Source organism: Protopterus annectens, chromosome 6.part1 (assembly GCF_019279795.1).
Source record: "Protopterus annectens isolate FY-2018-M chromosome 6.part1, PAN1.0, whole genome shotgun sequence".
In the NCBI taxonomy this organism is placed as follows: domain Eukaryota; kingdom Metazoa; phylum Chordata; order Ceratodontiformes; family Protopteridae; genus Protopterus; species Protopterus annectens.
In genome coordinates, this window is record NC_056738.1 from 200,253,106 (window position 1) to 200,276,496 (window position 23,391).

Here is a 23,391-nt window from a genome sequence, read left to right on the forward strand (position 1 = left end):
CTGAACTGGGAATGTCACAGAATGTAACAATCACATTCTGAACAAATAGTATTAAATTGACAATAATCACTCAGCTTAACCTTAGAATGTTGCCAATAAATCTAAAATCTTTCAGTATATGACATAAAATGGCAATTTATGAATATGGAAAGGGAACGTGTAATCATTAATCACAATAAGTGAATTTGTTGTTTTTAACCTATAATTTAACTCATTTTATAATAAGAAATGACAGATATGAAAATCCTTATGTGTAGGAAATGGGGGGACGAGGGATGCACTGATAATTAAAATGCACTAACTTTCATCAATGTTTACATAAAACAAACTTGATGTAAGTTAGCAACAAACAAAGTGATTACTTCAATGCTGGCAAACAATGAAACATAACTTCTGATATATCCAGTAAAATACATTGTATTATAAACATTAGGTTTAAATATTATTACCATCTATTTATATTAAGTAATAAGTTTTGAAAGACTTCATCAATAAGGGTGAATATGTTAAATAGCTGTGTGCTATAATCTTTTACTGAGGTTTTATATATGATACATCCTACTTTACAAGGATTGAATTGCTTGTCATTTATCTTTCATGTAAATATTAATTGCTTATACAATAAGTAGACATTTAAATTGTATTAGAATTCAGTCTAATCTACAATAGTACTATATCTGTTCAAAATAATATAAATATTGTTTATTCCTATTACAAATATTCTCCATATGATAATTCAATTTATGGAGCTCAGATGTTCTGGATTGTAAAGGTATATGTGATAATCTGATGGATTTAGATTTATCCATCAGATTAGGAATGATTTTCATTCCATGGCTAGTGCGGATTTTAGTTTTGTTAACATTTATTAATTTAAATTTGTTATATCACAAAAACATTTTAGTATGCCTCACCAAAACATTACTTTATTGGTAAACACTCAAAGTATAAAACTGATAATTTCCTTAAAAAGCTCAAACATATACTTTATAGTTATCAGAGGAAAATGTTTAATAGTCACAATAAAACAAAGAATGCATAGTCTAAATAACCTAAGATGGATCTAACTTTATTATCTTTAAATACCAATGGATTAAACAATCCTAGCAAGAGATCAAATCTACTGAAATATTTAAAACCGAACAAAGCACAAATTGTCTTCCTTCAAGAAACTCATTTCAAAACAAATAATTACAAATAGAATCCTAAGGAATATATTATATTGACACAATCCACTTATAAGACAAAGACAAAAGGGGTAACAATTTTATGGAAAACAAATGTGATTAACCCAAAAATCATTTATAAGTACGAAGATAAAGAAGGCCTTATAGTATTAGTAATAGTTAAATATAATAACATAATATGGACCCTAGCCAATCTATACTGGTTCCCAGGCATTAGATCAGGAACTGTTAAAAAACACTTGGGTTTCATTTCCAATAATTATAAAGGCAACTTAATATTAGGAGGAGATGTTAACTGTATATATGATATTTCTGAAACTACAAATAAAATACCACTGCATACATCTGCTGTACCAAAAGCTTTAAACAAGTGGGTAGAATCATTTCATCTTGTAGATACTTTTAGATTTAAAGAAGATAAATCTTTGTTGTTTTCCCATCAAGATCACAGATTTGGTACCCAAACTAGAATAGATAAAATATTTGCTGCCCATGACTTACACTGTAAAATCATTAATTTCTCAATCACTCCCTGCCCATTTTCAGACCACAATTCATTGATACTAAAACTTTAAAATGGGTACAAACTATTAATCTTTAACTCCAGAATTCCAGCATATATAACTAACATTAAAGAGTTCAAACGCTGGTTATTATCTGAATTACAGTTCTTCTTAGATATTAATTACACCACAGAGATAAATAAAATGATGATATGGGACTCATTAAAAGTGCACATATAAACCCTAACTTGGTATAAAAAAATCAGAGAATGGTATTCTGAATTATTAGATCTACAATCCAAACTTTTGTCAGTAAAAGTTGAAAAAAAATCAAAATAATTTGGAGATGAAAAAGAAAGTAGAAGTATTAAACAATAAATACAATGAAATTCTTACACATAAAACTAGTTTAGCTTTAGAAAAACTAAAAATGTATGCCTTGGCCACTTCTCGCACATATCTACATAATTTAGCCACAAGAATCAAAGTACAATCAAAAGCTAATAACATTAAAAGTATCTTCCATGAAAAGAAAGGGGAAATGTCTTGGATATGGGTGACATTCTTGATGCCTATAGCAATCACTATATGGAACATTTCCAAAAAGAATCAATTAATTAAATCTACATGCAAAAATGTTCTAATATAAGAAATACCAGAAAAATTAAAACTAGATTTACAAACACCCATATCCTACAAAGAAATTACAGATAGAATAAAAGAGGGTAAAAATAATAAAGCTCCAGGCATATATGGCATAATTATGGAAATATATAAACTTTTTCCTTCAAAGATACTATTCCTCTTCGATAAAACTCTATTGGAAATTCAGTCATAAGCTTTAATACCACCCTCTTGGAGATATTCCTTAATCACACCAATCCTAAAGGAAAACAAATCCCCAAAACCTCTGTACCTCAGATAGACCTATATCATTATTAAATAATGACTATAAGATATTTATGACAATATTAACTAACAGAATGAAAATACCACTATCCAAAACAATGAATAATGATCAGACTGGATTTATATATCATAGAGGCACACATGACAATATTAAAAAGATAATTTCTCTTATAGAGTATATTAATAAAGAAAATAAAGAAACACTCATAATTGGCTTATATATAAAGACCGCCTTTGATTCCCTAAATTGGGGCTATTTATTCAAAATTCTGGTGTTATTTGAATTTCCTCCTTCCTTTGTTCATCTACTAAAGAATATATATATATATATATATATATATATATATATATATATATATATATATATATATATATAAAATTTAGCATATGTTAAGCTAGGTCCTTTCACCTCTGAATCTATACATATAACAAAGTGTACTAAACAAGGATGTCCCATGTCACCGATTCTGTTTGCTTTGGCTATTGAAATATTGGCAGATTCAATACATAACAATGCAAAAATCAAAGGAGTAAATGTTTATGAACAAAACAATCCTAAAGTAATGCTCTTTGCTGATGATATATTATTAACATTATCCAATACAAAAGAGATATTAGAAGAATTAGAGATTTAATTGACCCATTTTACAGGACTTTAGGACTCCATTTCAATAAATCAAAATTTTTATTTTTAAATAAAAAAAAAGAATTGCAGATGACGGGGAATCACACTATAGGGAAACAAAAACCTACCTTAAAATATATAGGAATTGAGTTTTGCAAGGGTAATAATGAATTAGTCTAAAAAAACTACAATAATATCATCAATACAATTAAAATATCTGTGGAAAAGTGGAACAAAATAATATTAACATTTGAAGATAGACTACAGTTAAAAAAATGGTTTTACTACCCAAGATTCTATATATAGCATTGGCAATACAGCTGTTACCAGAAATGAATATACTCAAAGAAATAAACTCATGCCTAATAACATTTTTATGGTTTCCCAAAAGAAACAGAATAGCTTCAATACATCATGTCAGATCATGGAAACAGGGAGGATTAAACTTTCCTGATATAGAAACATATATTAAAGCATCAATATCTAAAACAATCTCAGATTGGATAAGTCCAAATTATCCTGCAAATTGGAATGAATTACTAACTGTAATATCAATAAATTAATTTGATTTACAAAAAAATTTCAAACAGATAAAAACAATTTGCCGTGGCACATATTATGTATTAGTATGCAATATAGCATAACTAAGCCCACTAAAGCTCATATGTTTAATTATTACATTGACTCATTTAGGAAAATTATTAATGCAAATATAGATTTAAAAATCTGGTTTGATCTTTTAATACCATTCATAGTTACAAAGAGCTATCCACATAAAATATACAGAGAAATAATTAATTCCTGGGAACAGAAAGGATTTATTTGTTGGTTTCAATGTATCAAAGAACTAAAAGTTCTGGATATGCAAACACTAGAAACAACATACAAAATTCCACAACAAGACTGGCTAACTATGCAAAGCATTCTGACGTATTTGCAAGATTTATGCTGAATAATTAGTAATTCTTCATTTAAAGAAATACCTAAACTTATGAAATACCTATACTAATCTATGAACCTATGAACCTATGAAATCATATATAATGATTATGACATGGGAAATAGTATTTTGAAATTTTACAAGATATTCATAAATTATAAAACAACATCCAAATCCTCATACTGGAATTATATAACAAAAGGAAACTCATTACAGCTGACGGAAGAAATTAAATCAAATATTTTTTTATCAATAAAACATACATCCTTTACACAATACTGGAAAGTCTTTAATTGGAAATGCTTCCACAGAGCATTCTTAACTCCAGATAGAATTACTAAAATTAATTCTTCCACAAAAGGAATATGTTGAAGGTGTGAGCAAATACACAATGCAGATTGTAATCAAATTTTTTTCGACTGTGTTAAAATCAAGTAATTTTGGAATGATATTAAAAACTTTTTACAGGTTTTATTTAATGAATCATTTAACTTATCTAAAGCACTAGTATTATTAAATCTGTATGAAGGTCCTCATTTGAATGAGTCAAATATGTATCTAGTATGGACAATACCTGCAATCTCAAGGAAGTATATAACAAGAAGATGGAATACAAACACAATACCAACTTTGGAAGACTTCTACAGCCTACTGAAGACCACAGCATTGTTGGAAATTAAAATTAAAGAATTAAGGATTCATCCTAAGCCATTTATTAACAATCCATGGAAAAAAAGTCTTATCATTGATTGACACTTTACAATAACTGAACAGATATACTCTGATAACTGGATTGTTATACCTATAAAGTAATTGTATATATTGAGCTCTGTTATAGTGACAAGCTGATGTAAATAGTGTATATAGTTATTAAGATATTATATACAAATACTATGGAATTTATTCAACTGCATTTGAAAAATAAGAACTTTTTGAGAAAAAAAATAAAATAAGAAAAGAGGTGAGGTGAAAGAAAAAAAGGAAAACATTACTAACTTTATAGTTAATATACAGAAGCTTTCTACAATTATTTCACTTTATTCTGTTATGGTATACTTTTAACACTACCAGCTCCTAAGAAATGTCTTTACTGTTTTGAAGACTACCCAGTTACTAACAGATGGTCATTGAAGTACTGATCAGATTGCAGCCAGCAATCATTCATGTGTGCATATATTGCACATATGCATGCTTACATTTGACAGTAGGCAGTCATGTCAGAGGTATTGAAGTCTGAAACTAACTTACTATAATGATAATTAGCTAACATACTAGTGTATATGTGGGATGTGTTGTCTTTGAACCCACAACCGCTGACTACTGTAATATTGTACTTTTCTTTTGGACTACAGACTACTGCATGCATACTGTCCTTTTACACTTTATATATGCCTGCTCACCTTTATTTGAGAATGTAAAACAGCTGCTTTGTACTACAGAGTATGCCATGTATACTTTCTTTTACAGTTGAGATATGCATGCTCAATTGTATACAACTGTGAAATAACAAGTAATCTGTCTTTAACAGTTAAAGCTACACTAACAGTACTTTATTTATGCATACATACCACATACTTCCCTCGTCCTTGCCAGGTGCACTCCATGAAACCTCACATCCAAGGCTCTTTCTTCAGCAGCTGTGGAAAAGAAAAATAAAACAGAATGTCATTATGAATACTGGTCTTGACTATATTCTGGTATAACTTTTACTATTGGTCAATGCATTTTATACTTACAAATCTATGGAGTGATCCCTGCTCTACATTCCCTGATCCACCGATCAAGGGTATCCCTCTTCCTCCTACAAAAGTCGTCATAATGATGGTGACACTACTCACCAGTATGTGGGATACCTGTCACACTGGGCAAAGCCTTAGCCACCTAGTCCAGGCATCAGACTTATACTGAGAACCTGAATAGTCCTGATGCAATAGTCATGGGCCATGCTGCTTAACCAGGAGCCCAACAAAACTTTGGACTCCTGAACACCCGAGTGCTATGCACGAAAGCGCACACCCTTGCAAACACCAGGCATGTCTCCTAAAGATCAAGCTGAATGTCTAATGAGCATTTCCTGGCAATTCCACTTTAAATATATGTCTTCCTGCCAATTGTACATATTGCACTTATTGCGAGTGCACACCATCTTGTTTTTTCTATATCTGAAAACACTGAGAGACGCTTACCATCATGCAAACAAGGTAAGCCAGGGTGTGCAATGGTAAGCAACGTGCAACAGTAGGCAATAAAAAAAATGCAGTTCCAAAGATATGTGATTTACAGCTGCTTATGTAGCTCTGTTATTCAAATGGGATTACAGAAATATATTTGCATCAACATAGTGCACATTACACCCACAGTCATACTTTTCATAATATATGTACAATACCCATGTAAATGATTAGATAAACATAACTGACACAATATTAGTGTCTCATCCCTCATACATGTAAATCTTAATATCAGCTACATGTCAGGTGTTATGAGTGAGAGTAAATATGATGTGACGTGGAACAACATTAAAAGTGTAAGGCATATGTGGTTTTTGAACCCAGGACCATATGTACAGTAGTCTTAAACTTACAGATCTTGCCACAAGAAGGTTGAGGAAACACTTCTCTGTGTTGCACTACATTTGTATAATCTGCAATGTCAACACAGTAAAAGAAAAGTTTGCTCTCCCTGTACTCGAGCCCAGAACCATTTACACTCCAAACCTAGACCTACCACCTATTGCCACAGGATTAGTTATATGACATCTCCTATATTAGTATTTATTGTTAACCTGTTGGTGTTAGTGCAGTGAAGCCTCGCTTACCAGGTTTAAGCAATGGCCAGTGGTATTAATTGAATGCATCTGGTTTCTGGTTTTGACTGATTGGGTTATGTCTGATAGATAGGTGGTCCAGTTGTGCAAATGAACTAAGCATCACAGAAACATGTGCAAGAAAAAAAAGAGAGAAAAGAAAAACAATAAAATATATGAAATTAATAAATGCAGAATGACATATTTATGTTAGGGTCCCTTGTACAAATGTTCCTTATTTAAATCTGTTTGGGACCCTGCCAAATTTTGAACAAGGGGAAGCTATTGCTATCATACCTCTCAGCTGTACAGATTTTCACAGAATGACCAGTTTGGTGCTTCATATTTTGGTCTGTTTCTCATAAAATTTGTGGGGTTTTGGCAAATCACTGGCAAATTATTGGGGACTCAATTCAGAAAATAATGACAGACATTCGACATTCAGATTTCATACCCTTTAGAACATTCATGCTACTGCAAAACCTGTTATTCTATCAATGTTTTAATGTTGTAAGGGCAATATTTAAGCATTGCCCCAATTCCCAATTTTTGGTCTTTTGTCACCCCAGAATTTATAGTTTTGTTCAGATTTCTTGCTGTAAGAGGTTAAGTGGTCTGATTGCCTGCTGCAAACAGCATCCTTACATGCAAATGCTATCCGCATTCCTGAAGAGGTTTTGCAGCCATAATGACACTGTTGTGCACCACGCAGCCTTGTTTAAGTGCACCACACTTCATTAATATGCATTGCATGGCACTGCCACAGTCACAACATCGTGTACCTGGAAACTCTGCATGTAGGCTCTACATGAACCCTACATGGAGTTTCTTGAATCCTGCCCTGTAATTATTTGGTATTTATTGTTTTATTTGTTGTGTGTTCTATGGCTGCATGAATTAGTTTCTATTTATTAAATTATTATGTTTTACCAATTTGTATATTTAATGGGCTGCAGTGGTGCAGCATTTAGCGTTGTCGTCTTACAGCAAGAGGTTCTCTCGTTCGATTCTCATCTGGAGCATCTTCTGTGTGGAGACTGCATGTCCTCCCCGCGGTCGAATGACATTAAAGACATGCAGGTAGGTGCGTGCGTGAATGGGCGTGCCTTCTTTGAAGGTTGGGTGTCAGGCTGGCACCTCGACACCGTAAAAATCCACTGCCAATCATTAGCGGACCGGAGTTCTGCTGTGGCGACCCCTAACCGAGAAAAGCTGAAAGACACAAACAAAACACTGAAGAAGAGCAGTTTTGCTTGAAAACTTTGTTATTCATTAAATCTTTCATTATTGAGCAGTTGTGTCCTTCCTTTGTGCTTTTTGGAACTTTTTTGAATATTATAAATAAAGGGGATAGCCATATAGCATAACTGGAATGCTGTAAAGTAAGACTATTGTGCCTTACAAATTTTTAGCACATGACACACTTCAGAACTGGAGGTTGTACATATGTTGTACTAATTATTCTAAGTACTACATTGCGAGGGTAGAGATGACTCAAATTATAAAAGGTTGCTGCAGCAACAAACTGACAAGTCTGACACCTAAAAAGGAGTGTGGGAGAGGGTCTACCATCTGTTGAAGGACTGCAAATTGATAGTCTAAGAAAAGCCTGTAATTCAGCTGTTTTGTTTTGTTGAGGATTTAACTGTTAAAAGGTTATCAGAAACTTAGTTACCACCACAAATCAGGATAATTCAAGGACAAAATTAAAACAGTCAGGATACAGAGGCAGAGTAAGATGCCTATGTCTCACAGTACTGCTATTTTATCTAAATGATGACAAAACAGTTTGCACATTTATATTTAGCATAAGTCTTCTAAAGGGGACTAAAAATGCATTCTGTAAGTGAGAAAGAGAAGCTGCGAAACAAGGTTACTTCAATTTAGCAGGAGCCATTCCTCTCAAAAGTCAATGATTTTCCCTTATATTTTTGACATGCCCCACATATTATTTTTCCTTTTCTGGTAAATCACTGAGGATTACAGTTCACCAATAATGTTAGACATTATAGTTTCATACTTATTGTTCTGAAAATGCATGTTGATGCAAAACCCGTTGATTAATTAATATTTTAATTTGGTTACAGTAATATTTAAAAATTGTCCCTGATTTTGGCTTTTGTCCCCATTATTTTTAGCTTTGTCCCTTATTCGAGGAAAGACATAACGAGCTATATATTAGACCCCATGATGGCCATTAACATTGACAATTGTCTTGCAAGCACTCCCCCCCCCCCAAACACTATTAAGATCTGTTCTTCTGCTAGACAAATGCTTAATGGATATATCTTTTTCTTGATATTACAGCATAATCATGGTGTTTCATGCATTACATAAATTGTTCATACAGTGTGTTAAATATGACTTTTTACACATTTATCTAATTCTTAATAGCCTATATTAACTGTTCTATCCATGTACATTTTTTTCTGTATTATTTATTAGAGCATTTAATTTAATGTACATCCTGTGAAAAGGGATGAAGGACCAGCAAGTTAAATATCTTGCTATCAGAAAGCAATAAATGAATGAATGAGATTGTTCCTTACCTCCCTGGTAGTTCTCCATGGTTAGTCACCTTGTCACACCACATGGTAAACCCTGCAGTGACCATCACACTAGCCACAAGGGTCAGAAACAAAACAGATACACTCAGCAGCAAATTCAGGAAAGCAGAAAAAAATGTGCTGGAGATAAAAGAGAGAAGGGAGAAATATCAGTGCCCTTGATATTATGATGAAAAATATTTCTTTACCTGGTGATTTTAGATGATTCATGAAAATGCATTAAACTTTGACTGACATTTCATTATATTACTAAGATTTCAAATGGATAACAAGATTAGTCTGCATGGGAAGTTTGAGTACCTCTGAAATTTTCCACCTGCTAAACATCAACTGACTTCATAATACTAGTAGTTAGCATATGAGACGGGATAAAATGAAATGCTGTCAGCAGTAGGAGCAGAGATACAACATGAATGGCTACAGTAATTCACATTTAATCCTTATTCTGCAACAGGGATATCGATTTCCTGAGAAAGCCAATGACACAACATCAAGGAGGGAGGATTTCTGTTTATTTTGCAGCTTTCAGATAAGCTATTTTCCAGAGCCAATTACAATTTGATATTAGAAGCATAATAATCATTTATTTATTTAAATTTGTTTATCAGGGTAGGATACTTATTAAACAATGACTATTAACAGGCTCAACCTGGAAGCAGTTCTGCAGTTAAACATAATTTCACATTTATATGCTAATGAGTTTTTTTCCTGTTCTTCCATAGTTATCTCCTTACAGAATTTTTTAAATTATGCTTGCAGAGCTTTGAGCTTCCTGGTGTAGGAATAGTCACAAATTTTGTAAGTCATAGGGTAGAACTTTTGTTTCACATGTGCTGTACAGGTTACATCTTATGTATAATTGCCATATTTCAAGAAGAAGGCAGTTAAAAACTTTATCTGCAAACTTTATATATTTTTTATACATTGCAAAGAAAAGGTCACATGTTTTCATGTCACTGAAAAACAAAAACGCACATATTTTAGTTTACTTGCTGTTTGTTTTAGAAGAATTAAGTGCAGCTCACAGTTCTTTTACAGTGTGACTTAAAAACAGTGGCAAATTTATTCTCAAACATCAAATCTTCTCCCCCATTTAGACCTCAAGCAAGTTTTTTTGAGACAACCACTAGAAAGTATTCCTGAGATGAAATTGTAGTCCTTTGTTACACTACTGTTACCTGTTTTAACAGACCATCTACACTGGAGTTAGCAGTACCACTCCTATGTTGGCTAGTCATGTTGTAGGATTGGAATGCTAAACTCCATCTAAGAAGCTACCCTATGTCACTGCTTTAAAGGGTTGTGGTCAATAACTATGATGAATATTCTTTCATGCAAGTAGGATTGAAATCTTTGCGCACCCCAAACTATATTCAGACAATACTTTTCTAAAGCTGCATAGGATTCCACCCTGGAGTGATGACTGAATCTGAGATAAACTATGGAGTGCTCATATTATTTTAAGGAAACCTGGCTAAGTACATCCCCCACCGCATTGTGTGACGTGTCTACATATATAAAGAAAAGTCCATCAAGGCATCTCTAAAATTTTAGAATGCCTGCACATTGGCTGGAGTTCAGACAACCTTACCTGGGTTGTTCTTTCTCCTAAGGTCTATAAGGAGAGTGGCTGTTATAATATAGTTGTAGATAAACCTCCTATAGTAACCCAGTGTCATTGGGAATGTCTTCATCTGCTTCTTAGAAGCAGAAGTAGACTTTTCCTGAATGGTGTCCGCCTTGGCATGATTTGAATCCTACTACCACCACTCTGTGATCCAGATAAGACATTTCTGTCATTTTCCATTACCAGCTTACACTTGGTGGTCTTAATAGACAACCCTTGCCCTTTTTAGTCTGCCCAACACCTCCCTAACATGTTCAATTTGTTTTTGCCAGGACTGGTTATTGGTGCTAATATCATCCAGGCAAGTAAGGACATAGTTTGCAGATCCTGCTATGATGCAGTCAACCAACCTCTGTAAGGTTGCTCGGCATTCTTTTTTTTAAACACCTTTATTGAATTATCACTTGTGGCATAGGCAAATTTATATTTATATAAAAGTCATCAAACTGTATTAACAAGTTCATGTTTACAAGCATTATACTTTACATATATTGCTATATATCATATAATGTAAGCAACAGTACATAAACTATTCGATTCCTGCCCTTTTCTGTTTTAAACAAGAAACATCTTTATTAAACCATAACTTAGGACATAAGCAAGCATACATTTATATAAATGAAACAAACCACACCAACACAATCCTAGTTGTAAGCATTTTACATCACAAACCATACTGACAGACTCCCAGTTGCAAATATTATACATCACTTATAATCTATCAGTCATTTTAGTCAAACATTGCATAGCTTGCCTTCTTTTAAACCTCATTCCTCCTCTGTATGTATTGTTCCCACAATTCACATTTTTTCTATGCAATTTGCTCCTACCCCTTTCTAAAGATCTCAATTCTAATATCTCTCTTACTATGTTAAATACTTCTAGTATAGTTGGTTTAGATTTTGATTTCCATTTTCCAGTAATTGTTTTTTTTGGCAGCCAGCATAATTAGACACAACAAGGCCTTACCATGTCTAGGCAATTCCGATTCTATATCATAGTTCAGAAAAATAATTTCTCTCATCACACCAATCTGCCCACCCAGCATCTCCAACAATGCATCTGTCAGGGAGTCCTTAATGTCCACCAACTCACTGCACTCCTAGAAAACATGTTCCCAATTTCCTCTTTCTTCCCCGTTACACCTCCAACATTTGCTGTCTACCTGAGGAAAAATTCTTGGGCATCTACTTAGGGTATAAACATATCTATATAAACATTTCCAAGCAAAATTCCTAAATCTTCTAGATTTTGTTGCATATGTGGGAGACATACATGTATCCTCCCATTGTTTCTCTGTGAATTGCTTATCCAGTCTCTCTTCCCAAACCTTTCTACACCTCCTCTGATTGATTCTTATAGTTATCCTGCAATATTTTACTGCTCTATTAATTATTCCTTTTTAATGGCAGCTTCTTCTTTAGATTCTACTAAAAACTCTACCAGTGCTGGTATTTTGTTTAGGACCCCCTATTTGTTCTCATTGCCTATAGTTTGATATAAATCCTTGATAAGGAAGGCAATCTCTAACCTGTAGTCCAATAAAATTCTTGGCGTCTTCATATTCTATCATCTTTCCCTCTCTAGTTATTTGTTCCCAGTACCTTGGCTCCTTTGCCAATTTTCTGTAATAAATTCCAGCCTCCTCTTGCCTAGTGTCTATATCCCTAATTAGTCATCCCTATCGGCATAATCTCTTTTTTCCATTCCTGTGTTGGCTTAGTTCTTAGGATACTTTCCTCTACTTATGTTCTGTATGATTATTGTTGTTCTTCTTAGAGGCCTGCATCCAAAATCCCAGTCTCTCTTTGTTTCTTGAGCTTCCCCCCATTTCATCATCCTCCCTTTCCACTTTGAATTATAGTTTTCTGCTTGTGCTATGTATAGGAGCCTTAACTGTGTAGCTCTGAAATACTCCTTCAGATTGGGAAATCCCAATCCGCCCTGTTCTACTGGAAGAATCAGCTTATCCCACTTGACTCTTGTCTTCTTCCACTCCCAGATAAAGTCCTTCAGTTCTTTATTAATTGCTATCCACAATTTCTCCTCTAGATGATAAAAATATGCCTGACCTGTGTTTAAGACTAATGGGATTAAAAACATGTTAACTGCTTTTATCTTACTATACATATCCATATAACAAAGCTTCCATTTTCTCAGTTTTTGTATTATCTTTTGTTTAGTCTCCTCCCACATATCCTTAGCTGCCACACCAGAATCATTTTTAATCCATACTCCTAAATACTTCATTTTATCATGACCCCCTAAATATGGATATTGCTGAACCAATTCATATGTGAGTATATAATTTGCTGCTATTGCCTTTGTTTTAGCTTCATTCATTTTGTACCCCCAAAAGATCTGAAACCATCTCAGAATGTTCCACAGCACTGTAATGTCTCTTTCTGGTTTTGTCAGGTATAAAATAATATCTTCTGTAAATAGAACCAGCTTTTCTTGACTGCTATACCAATTATATCCTTGAATTTATGAGTCCCTTATTTTCTTTGCCAGTGGATCTAAATATAATGCAAATAACAAAGAGGAAGGAGGACACCCTTGTCTGGTTCCTGTACTCAAGCAGAAATTATCAACGAGGACCCCACCCACTTTAATTTTCACCCCCAATCCCTCATATATCCTCCTAATCAAACTTATAATTTTTCAGCAAATGCTTCCATTGCCCTGCTCATAAAGTCCCAGATGACTCTGTCAAATGCATTCTCTGCATAAAGACCCACAACAACAATGGTATTTTCTTACATTCTGCTTTCCTCCAGATCATCACTGTTCTGCCCTCCACAAAACCACACTGATCCATATTTATCAATTTTGGCATTACCTTTGCTGTTCTTTTAGCCATTATAGGTATGAATACTTTATAATCATGGTTTAGTATTGAATGGGTCTGTATGAAGCTGGATCTGATGGATCTTTACCCTCTTTAGGTATTACAGCTACCACAGCTTTCTTCCAGGATGTTGGTACTTCTCCTCCTCTTAAAATATTGTTAAACAAAACCTTCCACATCTTTATCATTATTTCCCTCATAGCTTCCAAATGTCTACAAGAATACCATCTACTCCTGGGAACTTTCCTGTAGATTGGTTATACATCACAATTTTTATCTCATCTCCTCCTATCCTGACTGTTAGTAATTGAGCCTCATCTACTTCTAACCTTGGCATATTTAAATCTTCCATAAACATTTCCATTTGTATGTTTTCTTGCTTTCCATATTTCTCTCCATATTTCTCTGCTTTATACAGACTTTCATAGAATTTCCGAAATACTTCTAATACCTTTACAGGATCTCTTATTACCTTCCTTATTAAAGGCTCCCTAAGCTTGGTGACAGTCCTTTCTACTTTCTGTTGCCTAAGTCGTTGTGCTAAAGGTTTTTGTGGTCTAGTGTTATTATCAGAAATAGTTGCTTAACAGCAATCTTTCTGAATTTGTGTATATTATTTAGGTAATCCCTTAATTTCTGCTTAGCATTCTGCTGCTGACCCTTTTCTTGTTCTGTGAGATTCTCCCTAATCTGCAATACTTTAACATTTGTCAGTCCCTCTAAATAATTCTTGTTACTTCTTAACCATAGCTTCTTTTCTTTTATTTCCAGCCTATTTTTAAACTCTGCCTTAATTTTATCCCGATCCCTAGCTATATTTTCAGAAGTAATTTCTATCCTCTCAAATAGCTCCTGAATAATCTCCACTAGCCATTCCTTAAATTCCTCTATTTTCAACAGATAGATGGGAAAGCACCAGTGTCTCATTTTTATTTTGCTACCATGTGATTTTATTTTAGTTATTATTGGTGCATGATCTGAAATAGTATTTGAGTGCTTGTCAAGACCTTCAATTAAATGTGCCTGTTCCTGTAAAATATAAATTCTGTCTAGCCTAGCCCAGTTTTTATATCTTGATGAATAATATGTAAATTCACCCTGAAGCCCTATTACTGAATTCACATCTTCCATGCCAAATATTTTCATAAAATTTTTCAAACATCTACCCTCCTTTGTTATACTTTCCATTCTGGGTCCCCCAGACACATCTTCACTGCTGCAAATCAAATTCCAGTCCCAACCTATAAGTAATATTCCTTGCTAAAAATTGATTATTTCTCCCAGAATTTTCTTAAGCTCCATTATAGCAGTTTTAGGTGGAATATAAATACATGCCAATATAATTCTCCTCTCTTGCCAGTAGCCCTTTAGCACTATAAATATGCCAGTATTATGTATTTTATCCTTTTATATCACTATTGGAGTTTCTCTTGCAATTAATATAAGTACTCCTCTTTTCCTTTGTCCCAGATATTCCACTGAATAACCATCCTGAAAACCTTTCCTTATCAAATTCACATGTTCAGTTCTTTCCAAGTGTCTCTCCTATAACATTAATATAGTTCACTATTCTTTCTTTTTTGTATTTATCTGTGAGACCATTGACATTTAAAGACTTATAGAAAACATCATTTTATTAAAAAGTTATTATTCCCTCCTTTTATGTATAACACATTTTTGCTAGATGTCTAGTTCCATCTTTTGTGTTACATGCATATACTGTTTGGCAGGTTGAACTTTTGTATAGTTGTTTCTTGTCATATCCATTTCAGCCTATGTTACATCATACAAAACTTTTTGTTTTATTGAAAGCTGTCAAACAAACAAACAAACAAACCCCCAATACCCCCATGAAACCTATTAATTTAATACTAACACACAAAACTATGTACATCTTCAAATATTGATGTTTTACCCTCCTAATAGGAACAAATGTTCCAAACTGACAGCCCCACTCATAGACTTGAGTTAACCTAAAAGAAAGGTTATCCTTGCTAAGATGCATGGTGCAGCATGTGCTTTACTAAGTGCTAACTAGCTTTGTCTTATCTTTATAGCTCTCCTAGCTGAGAAAAACCCTGAATGCTTTCAGAGAACATTATTGGCTAGCCAGTTTCTTTCTCCCCCCAGCCAATCACTCTCCACCAGACTGTAACCATTTTCTCATTATCAGATTGTCTCCATGCAGACATGAGATCCAGATAGTCAATTTCTCTTTAATATATCATCTGCATGGAGACATGAAGGCCAGACACAGAATTGCTACTAAGCATACATTCATTTGCTAGAAAAACGTCTCATAATATTCAATATCCTTTTTCATTTACTTGCTTTCTCTTAAAACTTGTCACTAAATCAATTTAAGGTCCTTAATCCAGTCATACCCCATGCAAGAATGAGCAAAAGCACATTCATTTTTTTCTTTTGTCATGCTGTTTTAACCAGGCTTTCTTACACTGCAGTGCCCACATTTCTTAAAACTGAACAAGAAGAAAGAGAGAAGGGGGAAGAAAGGACAAAAGAACAGCAGCACATATTAACAGTCCCCATTACACTCAAAAATAACTGAGAAAGTTTTACTTTATAGCATGCAAAGAAAACCATACACCACATAAATAGTACTACTAAGAAAAAATGTTTTCTTATTTGCAGTTAACTTTCTCCCCTCTCTTCCTTTCTCCAAAGCATTTTTCCGAACATTAATGACATGAAGTAGGGCATATACTTCAGAGTCCCTCAGAAGTCCAACAAATTCTGAAAAAGTCCAATATTTCCAGATTTTCTTGTTCTGTCATATTTCACAAATATAATTATTGCATTGTAATCCCACATTAAGTTACTGGTTTTATTACTGTTCATCCCCATCTCTGAAATCCTGTCTCTGCTTCATTTTCAGTCCACTTTTGATTCTAGTCAACTCTTCCTTCTCTCCAACATTTTCTGTTGAAATATTGGAAAAAGTTTCATAGGTACAGTCTGTCTGTGGCCTTTATTACCAGAAGAACAAGAAGCAGAATCTCCTTCTGTTTCACAACTCACTTTTTTGACAAAATTTTGTATTTCCTCCGTAGCATGTACTTCATCAAAAAATGATTTTGTCCCTCTGGGGAAGAATACATTGAAGAAAGCTGGGTACAGCAGTTTGAATCTCACACCTGCATCTCAACATTCCCTGAACAGTGGAATGAATTTACTCCTCTTCTGCCTGGTGTACAATGTGTAACTATTCTCCACAAACACTCTGCTGTCTCCCAGTTTTAGTATGTTGTCCTTCTGCCACAATTTTGTCAGACTCAACTCCTTCTGCTGGTAGTTTTGCATCTTTATTATTACAGGTCTAGGTTGCTTTCTCATAGCCAGGTATGGAGCATACAGATGATGTGCCCTTTCAACTAACAACTCCTGCTGCGGAATTGTGCTTTAATAAAATTAATGCAGTCTGTACTTTCCAGCTTCTCTGGTATAGCTGAAAATCTAAAGTTTTCCCTACATGCTCTGTACTATAATTCTATTATTTTTTGAAACACCTCTTCCTGAGCAGTCTCATATACAGACAGCATTTTCTTCATTTCAGCCTGTGATTTTTGGAGCTTTATCATGTCATCTGAATATCTGTTTAAAGCTTCTTCCATTTTCCCAGTCTTTAATTTGTGCTGATATACTCCATCAGTGTTTCATTTATTTTAACCAGTTCTGTGTGCAGGTGTCTTATATCTTCCTGTATGTTACTGGAAGTAATGTCTGGAGGTTGCTTTGCTTTTTGCTGAACAGCTGAAGAACTTTCCCCAGTCAGTGTTTCTTCCTCATTTTTTTAGCTGATGCTTTTCCAGGTGCTCTGTATTTTTTCCATGGTATCTAGGCAGTACACTTACTAGCCACTTACTGAAATTTACCCATAACTACAAAAGTCTACTGTCTTTCTCTGTCGAGTTTCACCTTTTACACTGGGAGAGCTAGAGTTAAGCTGTTACTCAATGCACAGCCATCTTGGAAGTCCCATTGCTGGGGCATTTTTCATCTCAAAGGGTATCCTGTTGAACTCATATAACCAAAAGCAGCCGCAAAAGCTGACCTCTTTCTCACTGCAGCTGTCAGTTATACTTGCCAGTAAACCTTGGACAGGTCAATAATAGTTTGATACTTAGTCCCACCTAACTGCTCCAAGGCTTAAACTTTTCTGGACCTGGGATAAATATCTGACTGTTCAGTTTCCTTTTGCCTATGCAGAAATTGGTGCTGCCATCTTTCATTGGCATCAGCAACACCTGTAAGACTCAGGAGGGTGCTGGACTCCTGCAATAATCCCTTATTTAAAATCTCATTCAATTCCTGTTTTAAGGTCTGCTTAACTCACTCAGGCACCCTATAAGTGGAAGGTGACTATTTGATGGACTTCTGTGGTCTTGTATCCATGTGGAGCTCTTCTAGCTGCATATACCATGGTTTATTTGTAAGCAAGTCCCCAAACTCCTGTAGTACTGTCTGGATTTCATTAACCTGGGTAGGGGATAGCTGCTGTGAAAGGGCTACCTCATCTACTGAGCTGTCAGACCAAGCCTCATTAGGAAAGTTTACCACAAAATCCTCATGAACCCCGCTTTATATACTAAGTAACATTTTCTTGATATCATGGTAGGGCTTTATTTTGTTAATATGGTTGAGTCTGTGCTTCTGCCTCCTGCTAAGCAACTCTGCCATGCAGTTAACATTACTTACTTTTATCACAGTGGTTAAAGGACCTTCCCATGCTTTATACAGTTTATTGAGTCAGGCAAAAATAATGCACCATCACTTTCTGCTTAACAGAATACCTTTTATTACTGGCTTTCCAGGCCTGGCTTTTTGTCATACTAGATCATTTTCTGCTGTTGTGTTTGTGCTAGGTGGTGTTGTGCCATCTGTAAGATCTGCATAATCATGCTTCTGAAGTTTAAAATATATTCCACAGCAAATTCCTTGTAAGTATGACAGACACCTTCCCACTCATCACAAATTGAATCCAGGGTCCCCCCTCAGCCTGTGACTATACAGCAACTCAGAGGGTAAAATCCTGCAGATTCCTGAGGTGTCTCTCAGTTACTATTTGAAATTTTGGGACTGACTAGAGCAAGTCCTGAAATATGGAGATTGGGTGGCCGAAAGAATGGACTTACATATACTAAGTCTGAGATGCTATTTCTCAGAATATTCCCTTTTCTCTGAGGTATGGCAATCTCGGAGTTGTTATATATAAGTTCAGGGTGGGAGATGCTTAAAGGAGAAGAGTGATTTTTGAGATTTGCTCTTCTCCTGTGTTTTCAGTCCTTTTTTCAACTTATTGGCACTTGGCATTTTGAGTGCTGACACTTCTATAAGGAGCCGTGTCTCTCTGTATACAAAGAGAAGATGGGCAGGTAACTGTCTCACTCCTACTTGAAGTAGTCTGTAAATGTTCTCAACATTGTCTTTAGTGTAGAGTTAAATGTCTTCACCAGACCATTGGTTGTGGATGGTAGAGGGTAATATTTAAATGCTTTATTCCACTTTGTTTTCACAAGCAGGCCAGCAGTTCTGTTTTAAAACAGGCACATTTATCTGTCAATATTTCTCCCTGCTGAAAAATTCTAATACAGCATTTCCCACCTTCTCTGTCTCAATAGAGAACAAAGGCACCACCTCATGGTATCTAGTACTATAATCTTCCACCACCGTGAGCTACCTCTTACCTGTGGAGTTTCATGCACTACTAGTCACCACAATGTGCATAGCTGCTCACCGAAATGGTTCCTCAATAATTGGGAATGGCATCAAAGTAACTTTATTTCCTGCTAGCAATATTCACATGTCTTCCAGTACTTTATATCTTTTTTGATATCTGGCCTATATAAATTCCGAATAAGCTTTCTTTTCATTTGATTTATGACTTTATGGTCTGAAAATATTGTGAACTCTGGGCAAAAGTGCCTATTGGTAGGCCCTTGGAACTTTCAGCTTCTGTTTCATTTTTTTCCCTCAAGCTCTCCTTCAGTAGTCCATTCTCTGTACAATAACTCTTTCTGTCAGCATACACACTCTACATGTCCTTGATGATCAAGATCCTCCTCAGCTACCTCCCTCAAGTGCTATGAAGTAAGTTGTGAGAAATTAGTCTGTCTCAGTTCTTTTTTGTGACCCTCCATAGCTCTCCACCAAAGGAGGTACGGTGTCTTCTAACACTTGATGCCTTAAGTTCAGGTTTGTTGCTGCCACCTAACATTTCCCTTAAAGGAGCACCTTGCAAGGTAAGCCTAGTTTCATTCAACAACTATAAATGAGATTAAGGCTCTCTTCTACTAAGTAGTCACTCCCTGAAAAGCCACATTAGCAACCTTAGTTGGAGGTGTGGGTACTGGCTGTTCTCCCCCGTGCTTCCATCCCAGTGCACTTATCTTCAAGTTTGGCTGTATGTAACCAGATGTACACAAGGTAAGGAATAATCAAAATCATTTCATATTAAAGCATCCATTAGGACATGATCAAGCACTGCCACCTCCTTTTCTCCTAATTGCCTTTCCCTATCCAGGGAAACTTTGGCAAGTGGTTCTTGTCAAGGCTGTCATTACAGCAAACTGTCTAGACAAGTATTGGTCCTTTTTAAACACTGCTGGCTTAACAATAGTTATGAACAATGCAGCACCCCTGTCTCTTTCTCTCTTGGCAACAGTCTCTTCTACTCCAACAGGATAGGGTATAGACCCTTCTAGTAGTTTGGTACAGTGGTTGTCTTTAGACAGCCCACCACTATCACAGTGCTACTTCTGCTTACTACGTCCTGTAACTTTTGTTTCCCATCTTGTTTCAGTGGACATTTGTGCTGTATCTGTCTCCTTTAGTTATACTGAAAACATTTTACCCCATGTCCTGACCATATATAAAAACTATTGGTTCCCACTTGGCCTGTGTAACTTGCTGTGATAGCATAGGCATCCCCTCATGGGTCCTCTTATAACCACGTGTAGTGCTGAGTACCCTCTTCTTATGCAATTGTGGCCTGCTTGCTAGGTAGAGGTCGGCCTTCCTCAGGCAGTGTACCAAGTGCTTTTTGCCTTACCAAAATATCTGCCAGAAATTCCTCCTTCTACATGATATTGCAACCCCTACAGAGTCCCTGTTTAGGCATCCTCAAACACTGCATAATAACTTATCTCTTTATGTTTCATAATTGCTCTGTTATGATGAAGCAGCTTAACTTTGCCATGCAGTTAACCTCACTTACCTTTATCATAATGGTGAAAGAACCCTCCCATGCTGTCTAGTGATTATTGAGTAAGGCAGAAATAATGCACCATCACTTTTTTTTAACAGAATAGTCTTTATCCCTGGCTTTCCTATCATACTAGATTATTTGCTGCTGTTGTGCTTTTGCTAGGTACTCTTGTGTCATCTCTATGATCTGCATAACCATACTGCTGAAGTTTAAAATATATTCCACAACATATTCCTTGTGGGAATGACAGGCACCCTCCTACACATCACAGATTGAATCCAGGGTCCCCTCTCAGCCTTTAACTATACAGAAACTCTGAGGTTGAAATTCTGCAGATTCCTGTGGTGTGTCTCGGTAACCATTTAAACAGCATATATACTGTACATGCTTCCTTTAGTTACACTGAAATCATTTTAACCCAAAACCTGACCATATATTAGAACTGCTGGTTCATGCTTTGTCTGTGGAACCTGCTGTGATGGCATAGGCATTCCCTCGAGTCCTGTTATACCCATGTATAATAGTGAGTACCCTCTTCTTATGCAGTTATGGTCTGCTAGCTAGCTAGAGGTCAGCTTTCCTCTGCCTCACTTAAGAAGTGTTACACTTCTGGTTTACCAATCATATTTTCATGTCCTCATGCAGAGTACTGAGTGCTTGTTCCCTACTAAAATATCAGCCAGTCTTTCAAATGTAGTGTCTTGACATCCACCTATTTATGAAAACCTGCTTCTGACCTCTTTGAAGGACAGAACCTTACCATTCTACATGATATTGCAGCCCCTACAGAGTCCCAGTTTATGCATTTTCTAACACTGCAGTATAATGTATCTCTTGTTTTTGTTTCATAATTACTCTGTTATGATGAAACAGCTCTATAGGTTTTTGACAGGATCCTGTCTAAATATTTCCTGATCACCAAGATCATAATTATTATTAATGGATCGTTACATAATTTTTGTATTAAGCTCTGACACTAGATAAATAAATTAACACCACTATATCAAGTGGTGTGTGTGCGTGTGTGTGTGTGTGTGTGTGTGTGTGTGTGTGTGTGTGTGTGTGTGTGTGTGTGTGTGTGTGTGTGTGTGTGTGAGATTTTCTTCACCTCTAGAACCTCTAGTTATCTCAGAGTTTGGATATCCATAGTTTTACAACCTGAATCAAGTCTTGAAGAGACCACTAGGGAAACATGGTAGAAATGTGAGACCACTACACACAATGCCAAATCAGGTAAATGAACAACTCCCACCAATTCATAGTCCTTATCAGCATATCCCTTTTAACCCAATGTATAAGCAACTTCCAAAGTGGGCCACTTCTTGTTTCAAAAATAAAATGTAGTAACTCAGGGAGTTGCACCATTAAGTTCACTAATGGTACATAAGCTTCAGCACCAATGCAATGTAAAATGTTCCAGTGTTGATCCATTGGTAATGATATGGACATTGAGGGCTCTAAATGGGCTTGGATATGCTGCTCTGCTGAGTTTGCACCCTGTTCCAATTATGCTGCTTATCTGAAGCGGTGTTGTCTCTAATATATTTGTTATAGTCAGTGGTTCAATGGCATAGAATGAGATCCTTCATCTTATGTGATGAATGACCTACACAGTGAACATGCGAGTATTTATTTTGTAGTTCAGGGTTTTTCTTAAACAAAACTCAAAAATAACCATTAGCTTTGGGAGTCCTTCATTTGGTATGTGCATTAATAACAGTGGAATCATCTGCCTTTCAAACTGTAAAATAATTTGCTTGTTCTTCCTCTTCAAACACCATAAAAACTACACAAAGTAAAAAAAAATATTTTCATATACAAACAGTAAACAGAACAAGACTCTTAATCTCCTCCTTTCACCCACCAGCATGCTGTCCTGAAATATTCGCAGCAATTACTTAATACCTCAGCCTTGCTCTAACTAAGAGTATACATTTAAATTCATACCCCTCAAAGAGGTCCTCTTATACCAAGTAGCAATGCATGTAGATGTTAATTATTTTAAGTTATTTTAACTAAAAATAAGTATAGCTCTAAGTACTCTTTACTTCAGTTTTTCATGTTTATTTGCTATCCCTAAAAAAATGATGTAAATCCATTATGATCATGCAGCCCTAAGGGACCCAGGGATGCAAAATACTGGAAAATAAA

General features: G+C 35.3%; 1 protein-coding gene across 1 annotated transcript in view; it reads right to left on the reverse strand.

Moving 5' to 3' along the window:
- The window catches only part of LOC122805473 (transmembrane protein 179-like), a 215,152-nt gene that overhangs the window by 139,615 nt on the left and 52,146 nt on the right, over window positions 1–23,391 (reverse strand). Inside the window, exon 2 of the mRNA XM_044075656.1 lies at window positions 9,520–9,657. Coding sequence (XP_043931591.1) covers window positions 9,520–9,657 — 138 coding nt within the window. The remainder of the gene's footprint in view (window positions 1–9,519; window positions 9,658–23,391) is intronic.